The sequence below is a fragment of the Chenopodium album genome, chromosome 17 (assembly GCF_948465745.1).
Source record: "Chenopodium album chromosome 17, dcCheAlbu1.1, whole genome shotgun sequence".
NCBI lineage: Eukaryota > Viridiplantae > Streptophyta > Magnoliopsida > Caryophyllales > Amaranthaceae > Chenopodium > Chenopodium album.
Genome location: NC_137850.1, coordinates 11731243 through 11739325, shown reverse-complemented (window position 1 = coordinate 11739325; position 8083 = coordinate 11731243). Strand labels below are relative to the sequence as shown.

The 8083-nt window shown below is 37.7% G+C and overlaps 2 protein-coding genes and 1 non-coding gene across 3 annotated transcripts; 1 reads left to right on the top strand and 2 right to left on the bottom strand.

Annotated features, from left to right (window-relative positions):
- Window positions 1-329: 329 nt before the first annotated feature.
- LOC145588659 (uncharacterized) lies at window positions 330-833 on the bottom strand. The gene has a single exon (XM_081645274.1). The coding sequence runs from the start codon at window positions 831-833 to the stop codon at window positions 330-332; it is 504 nt and encodes a 167-aa protein (XP_081501400.1).
- A 6103-nt stretch (window positions 834-6936) lies between these two features.
- LOC145588658 (uncharacterized) lies at window positions 6937-7398 on the bottom strand. Its single transcript, XM_081645272.1, has one exon. The coding sequence runs from the start codon at window positions 7396-7398 to the stop codon at window positions 6937-6939; it is 462 nt and encodes a 153-aa protein (XP_081501398.1).
- A 313-nt stretch (window positions 7399-7711) lies between these two features.
- On the top strand, window positions 7712-7818 carry LOC145590367 (small nucleolar RNA R71). Its single transcript, XR_014101981.1, has one exon. It is a non-coding gene; the product is annotated as a small nucleolar RNA R71 (small nucleolar RNA).
- Window positions 7819-8083: the final 265 nt, after the last annotated feature.

Here is an 8083-nt window from a genome sequence, read left to right as displayed (position 1 = left end):
GAAAAGTTAGTAACAATAAAAATGATGGAAAGGAAATAATAGTTTATGACAGAGAGGTTGAGAAACTCGGGTTGCCTTCCGGAAGCGCTCTTTTAACGTCACTAGCTTGACGACATTGCGGGATCAATGAGAGTAAGGAACATCAAACTCATCAAGGTGAACAACCTTGGCTTCTTAATGCACAAAACCGTCAAAGTATGCCTTTAGCATTTGGCCATTCACTAACGGTTCACCATTTTCATTTGAGATTTCAATTTCACCATATGGAAACACCTTCTTAACGGTAAAAGGTCCACTCCATCTTGACTTAAGCTTACCCGGAAACAACTTCAACCGGGAATTGAATAGTAGGACCTTGTCACCTTCTTTAAACTCCCTTTTGCTAATATGCTTGTCATGTCAAGCCTTGGTCTTTTCTTTGTAGATCCTGCACTCTCATATGCATCCAATCTTAATTTTACCAAGGCATGGAGGTCAAGCAACCTCTTTTCACTAGCACTTTGAAGGTCGAAATTCAATGTTTTGATAGCCCAATGAGCACGATGCTCAAGTTCTACCAGCAAATGGCATGACTTCCCATAAACAAGCTTGTATGGTGTGGTGCCTATGGTAGTTTTGAATGCGGTGCGGTAGGCCCATAGAGCATCATCAAGCTTCGTAGACCAATCTTTTCTAGACCTATCCACCGTCTTTTTTAGGATCATTTTTACCTCTCGGTTTGAAATCTCGGCTTGACCACTTGTTTGTGGGTGGTAAGCCAATGACACCTTGTGCCTCACACCGTACTTCTTAATGAGCTTGAAAGGATCGTTTTGCAAAATGTGAACCTCCATCACTAATGACAGCACGCGACACCCCAAACCTTGGAATAATTACTCTTTTAAAAAGCTTGACCACCACCTTAGCATCATTAGTAGGAGATGCAACCTCTTCTACCCACTTTGACACATAATCGACGGCCACAAGAATGAACTTATTCCCAAAATAGGTCGAGAAAGGCCCCATAAAATCTATGCCCCATACATCGAAAATCTCTAGCTCAAGAATGTTGTTCAAAGGCATTTCACTTCTTCTTGAAATATCACCTGTTCTTTGACACCGGTCACAAGCTTTCACTACACCCCACACATCTTTGAACATTGTAGGCCAATAAAAACCACATTACAAGATTTTTGCCAAAGTTTTGTTAGCACTCATATGCCCTCCACAAGGTGAGGAGTGGCTCATTATGATAACATCTTCAATTTCATCATCCGGGACACACCTTCTATAAAGTCCATCAACACCTTGTTTGAAAAGTAAGGGGTCGTCCCAAAACTATTGGCGAACATCATGTAGAAACTTCCTTTTTTGTTGATAGGAGAGGTCGGGAGGAAGAATAGAGCAAGACAAATAGTTTACAATGTTCGCAAACCATGGTGCCGGTGCTTGAAGAATAGCAAATAGTTGATCATCCGGAAATGAATCATCGATTGCCAAGTTATTAAGATCACCTACAAAGATAGGCAACCGTGAAAGATGATCGGCCACAACATTTTCGGCACCCTTCTTGTCTCTAATCTCAATGTCATAGTCTTGTAAGAGCAAGACTCACCGTATTAATCTTGGCTTTGGTTCCTTCTTGGACAAGAGGTACTTCAAGGCCGAATGGTCGGTGAAGACTATAACTTTAGATCCCATCAAGTAGGACCTAAACTTCTCAATTGCATGAATAATGGCTAGGAACTCCTTTTCCGTGGTTGTGTAATTTCTTTGTGCTTCATCCAATGTTTTGCTAGTGTAGTAGATAGCATGGAGTTTCTTGTCTTTCCTTTGTCCAAGAACGGACCCAACGGCAAAATTTAAAGCTCACACATGAGCTCGAAAGGAAGCTCCCAATTAGGGGTTTGAATGATAGGAGCCGAAATCAATGCCTCCTTCAACCTATCAAATGCTAGCAAATAATCATTAGTAAACACAAAAGGGGCATCTTTTACCAACAATTGAGTGAGTGGCTTTGTGATTTTTGAAAAATCCTTTATGAATCGGTGGTAAAAACCTGCATGTCCAAGAAAGCTCCTTATCCCCTTCACATTTGTAGGGGGTGGGAGGCACTCAATTACCTCAATTTTGGCACGATCTACTTCAATGCCCCTACTAGAAATCACATGACCAAGAACAATGCCCTCCTCTACCATAAAATGACATTTTTCCCAATTCAAAACTAAGTTCACCTCTTGACATCTTTTTGACACTTTAATCAAATTCGAGAGACAAATGTCAAAAGATGAACCAAAAACAGAAAAGTCATCCATGAATACTTCAATTGATGATTCAAGCATTTCGGAAAAGATAGACATCATACACCTTTGAAATGTGGAAGGTGCATTACAAAGTCCAAATGGCATCCTTCGATAAGCAAAGGTGCCAAAAGGGCATGTGAATGTAGTCTTTTCTTGGTCCTCGGGTTGGATTGGGATTTGGAAGAATCCCGAATATCCATCCAAGAAGCAACAATGACTATGTGATGCTAGTCTTTCCAATATTTGATCAGTGAAGGGGAGTGGGAAGTGGTCTTTCCAGGTGGATTTATTCAATTTTAGATAATCAGTGCACATTCTCCACCCGGTGACCGACCTCGTATAAATGGTCTCACCCTTATCATTTTTGATGATAGTCATGCCTCCTTTTTTAGGCACAACTTGAACCGGGCTAACCCACTTACTATCGGAGATAGGGTAGATTATGCCCGCTTCAAGAACACTACTAAAATTAGGGCAAATTGCGATCGCCTCAAACGGTTGCTGAAATAGTAAAAACAGTCACTAATAATAATTGCGACCGTCAACGGTCGTAACATGGTGGTTGTTATTCTCTTGGTCGCAAAAAAACAATATTACGACCGTTTGACGGTCGCAGATTTTGCCACCGTTTTTACTATTTTCAATGACCATTAAGAAAACGGTCGCAAATATTAATAATTGTGACCGCTTTATGAAACGGTCGCAAATCTTGAAATTAGTGACCGTTATAAGCGGTCGCTAAAAGTTTTTAAAAAAAACAAAAAAAAAAGAAAAAGACCCACCACCCACCCACCCTTAACCCAAATCCACCAAAACCAAATCCCACTGAAACCACCACCACTGCCCACCCTAAACAACGACTAGCCGCCGCCCTCTACCCACCATCACCTTTGCCCAATTTCAACCACCAATACCCACTGTAGACACTAGAATGTGTCTCCCCAAAACCAAACCCGGTGATGAATACCTTTCATGTCATTTGATTATCAAACGAAGTGAAAGTGTGAAAAGTCTAGTGATAAGGATGGTTTTTATTAAAATATCTCTCTTTCTGTTTTTGAAAATATTTCTTCTCTTACTCTATTTATAAAAAATAGTCAATCCAATTTGGTTTGGTCCATGATGAGGGTCCAATAATAGTTTAGTTGGATTGGGCTCCAAAAGAGCTTTTCAATGATATATTATAAACCCAATTCCGATGAATAATGAAGAAGTTATGGATTAAACTAAATTGGGCTCAAAATGATTTTTATATGTGGCCCAATGATCTAGAGGAGGGTCTATTAATTATTATTCCTAAAGTGATTAGGATTGATTTTAATCTTCTAAAATATTTATAAGGTTCCTTTTAATTCTAATGGAATTAGGATTAATAATTACATTTTAAAGAGTTTTATTTGTAATAAAATAAGTGTTTTATCACAAAACCTGATTTTAATTTGATAAACACGGAATTTGCTGCTTAATTATATTAATAAGAGGATTCCACACAAAAGCGCGTTTTATCTTTTAATTAGCGCCAAACGACAAAGCCTGTTGCCTGGCGCTAACATCTGTCACCTGGCACTGATGTTTGTCTCCTGCGACAGATTCCAGTTTTATTCCGTATAGAACTTGAAGTATTTTCTATCGTTTCCGGACTGTTTTCTTATAAATAGGGGTCGTATCTTCTCCGTTTTGAACCAACAATCAACAATTATCAACAATTATTCACAACAATCATCTCTCTCTATTCTTTTTCTAAACCTTTCCCTCTCACAAAATTCCACATTCACAAGTTCTAGACACACCTAGCCAAGTTCGAAGTTGCCTTCGCTCTAGACGTGAAAGGTTTAATGTTTCTGAGGGTTTGGTTCCAAATCTCTATTTCAATTATTTAAATTAATTGTTTGATTTATTATTTTCCTTGAAGTTACTAACGCATGTATTTTGTTATTAGAAAGAGATACGAGGCATCGAAGTAAGTACTTTAATTGTTTTATTGATCTTTTAATATAGAAATCATGCTTTGATTATTTTAATTCCTAGTATCATATTAGGATGTCTTTATGATTCCTGGTATCATGTTAGGATGCTTTTATTGCTTTATAATATTATGTATGTTTATGATGCTTCCTATTCTTTCCTAATATCATGTTATTATCATGTTAGGAGTAAAGCTTTGATCTTTAATGTTTAGTGACATGCTAGGGTTTGTTATTAATCTTGTTAATATCATGCCTAGGATCTTGCTATTATTATTATGCTTTATTGAGATTATTATTAATATGATGATGATGATTGATATTATTATGATGATTTGTCGTTTTTGTGTTGCTTGATATATTATTATTGTTATTGCTTGATCACGCCCTCTCTTGTAGGATTAAAGGGAATTTGTATTTGTAATCACGCTTAATAAGATAATTAATAATCTTGTTTAGGCTAATATGATTATAATTCAAGTGATCGCCAATAATATATTTGCATTAAATTTTAACCAACATAGATTAAACAGGTTTAGGGTTAATATATTGATTTCATGTTAGTCAGAAAGCGCACATGAATACGAGAAGAATAAAGTAGAGGCCTATTTAGGGCAGGTTCAATCTTTTAGGTTGGATTTGTACCTTCATCCCCGAACTTCCAGTCATGGTTCTGGACCACTATGGAGTTAGCGATCTCATGGATCATGAAGGGGTGTAACCTTCACCCTGTGAACGGTTTACAAGTTTCTGAAACTTGTTGGCGACTCTTTTACTCTAAATTCTTCCCTTTGGACGCCACCATGCTTAAGTGTATGATCACAGTGGGGCTCAAGTGTGTGATGCTTGAAATATTTCCTAAACCCACCACCACCCACCCAGCCTTAACCTAGAAAAACATAAATTTATTAAAAAAAAATTAACCTAGAAATTTAACCATCCGATTAAACCACCAAAAACAACCCACATAATTTCGAACAAAAATACAAAAATCAAACCAAAAATCGAAAAAAAACAACATAAGTTAGTCAAAAAAAATTTAACCCACAAATAAAACGCACAAAAATTAAACCAAAAAACGAACAAAAATTAAATAAAATATCAACAAAAAATTCGAACACAAATCAAACCCACAAAAACTAAGAAAAATTTGAACAAAAATTCAACTCACAAAAATAAAACCTACAAAAAACCCACAAAAATCCGAACAACAATCACACAATTTCGACAAAAATCGAACCACTATTCGAACAAAATCAACAAAAATTCGAACAAAAAACTAAAGTAAACCACAAAAATTGAAAATAGAGAAAAACAAACATTTTCAGAAAATCAACATACCTTTTTTTTTTTAATATTTCTTCATCTTAGGGTTTCTATGGTCAAATTCGACCATGAAAACTCCAGATCTGGAATTTTCATGGTCGAATTCGACCATGAACACCAAAATTAGATAAGCCGAGCGCCGGTGAAGAAGGCGAGCATGGTTGGAGCGGCGTTCAGAGAGTAAAGGGAGGAGGAAAGAGAAAAGAGAGAAAGGTGATAGAAGAGGCGGCTGGAGCGCGGTGTTCAGAGGGTAAAGGGAGGAGGAAAGAGAAAAGAGAGGAAGGGAGAAAGAGTAGCTCAGAGAACAGAGGAAGGAAGAAAGATAAGAGAGAGAAATAAGAAGAGGGAACGTGAGAAAAAGAGAGAAGAGAGGAAAAACGGCGTGAGATTTGTGCAATTAGGGTTTGAGCACCCTTATATGCCCTTTTTTATATATAAAAATAACATTATTACGACCGTCAATAACAGTCGCAATTTTGCGACTGTTTATAAAACAGTCGCAATTTGTGCAATTTACGACCGTTTCTAACGGTCGTAATAGGATAATTTTTTTTACAATTATTTTAGACATGGATTTTTAAAAGAAAACTGTTCAGATACTCTTGCGACCGTTTTTTAGACAAAAAACGGTCGCAGCTCTACGACCACTTATAAGACGGACGTAATATTGCAACCGTTTAAAAAACGGTCGCATATTGCAACTTTTGCGACTGTTTTTATGACGGTCGTAAAAAAAACGGTCGCAATTTGACCGAATTTTAGTAGTAAAAGTTTTAAAACTTCTTTTTTCACTACTTTCTTCATGTTTGGATTGAGCCTTCTTTGGTGTTCAATCAAGGAAGCATGATCATCATCAAGTAAAATCTTATGCATGCAAATGGTGGGACTTATCCCCTTAATGTCATCAATTTTGTACCCAATGACATCTCTATACTCCCTTAAAACAAGTAGGAGTTTCTCAAGAGAGATATCATCGAGCTTAGCATTGACAATAACGAGATAACTCTCACTATCATCAAGAAAAGAGTATTTAAGTAGAGGGGGAAGGGGTTTAAGTTCAACCTTATGAGGAGGTGTAGTCCTTTCCTCTTTTACTTCCACATTAAGCACTTCCAGTTTCATTTCTTTGTGGACTAAAGGTTGGTTGAGCAAAAGATCATACCCCCTTGCTTCTTCACCTTCATCAACTAAGCCTCCCGTTAGGATAGCTTGTAGAGGATCTCCTTCAAACAAACTTTCTTGGAACTCTTCTAAGTCCCTTTCCAATATGTCGATTCTATGAACTTCATCAAACAATGGCTTTTTCAACATTTGTGAGAATAAAATGAAATTTTCTCATCTCCCACGTTCAATGTGAATCTTCCTTATTTCATATCAATTACTACTCCCGCGGTGTTCAAAAATGATCTCCCCAAAATGAGGGGTACCCTTGTGTCTTCTTCCATCTCCATCACCACGAAATCACATGGCACAAATACTCTTCCAACTTGAATCGATACATCTTCAAGAATTCCCAAAGGTAGCCTAACTGTGCGGTAGGACAATTGTAAGGACATTCTTGTTGGCTTCAAGTCTCCAACATTCAGACTCTTCGCAATAGCATAGAGCATCAAGCTTACACTTGCCCCAAGATCGCACAAAGCATCCATAGCTTCCAAATCTCCACTTTTCACCGCTATTGCATAGCTTCCGGGGTCACCAAGCTTTTGAGGAAGCTTGTTTTGAATGATTGCACTCACCTCCTTAGGAAGGGAGATGGTTGTACTCTCCTTAAGCCTACTCTTATTGGATAGAAGATTCTTCAAAAATTTTGCATAGGTAGACATTTGTGACATAACATGAAGAAAGGGGATATTCAATTCACTGAAGTCCTCTCATGACTTCAAGAAATTTTGAAAACTTTTTATTCAACTTCTTCTCTACAATCCTATGGGGAAATGGAATGGGAGGCTTGTATACTTTCATGGGGGCCTTCGATCACCTCCATATGCATAGTGCTTTGCCACTTCTTCAATCATTTTGTATGCATCATCCACCGATAGCTTTTTAATAAGGCTACCACCGGCCCCGGAATCAAGGTTGACCCTTGAAATAGGAGTGAGACTGTCATAGAAGCTTTGAACAATGATCCATGATTTGAAACCATGGTGTGGGCATTTCCTAGTGTAATCCTTGAAACGCTCCCAAACTTCACTCAACGCTTCATCAATATCTTGATTGAAATTGGTGATCTTTCTTCTTAGTTCGGCGGTCTTTTCCGGAGGACAATTCTTTCCAAGGAAAGATCTAGTTACTTCATCCCAAGTTCTCAATGATCCCTCTTCAACTGTTCTCAACCAATGTTTTTCTTTGTCACGGAGGGAGAATTGAAATATATGCATACGGATGAACTCTTCTGTAATGTTGTTTTGCTTGATGGTTGTGCACAACTCGAGAAAGTTGTCCAAATGAGCAAAAGGACACTCATGAGAACTACCTCCAAATTTATCACGTTGAATCATATGGATGAGT

What these genes read in the sequence shown, in the direction of transcription:
- LOC145588659 (XM_081645274.1), bottom strand. Translation starts at nt 833, where the DNA reads ATGGAGGTTCACATTTTGCAAAACGATCCTTTCAAGCTCATTAAGAAG.
- LOC145588658 (XM_081645272.1), bottom strand. Translation starts at nt 7,398, where the DNA reads ATGTCTACCTATGCAAAATTTTTGAAGAATCTTCTATCCAATAAGAGT.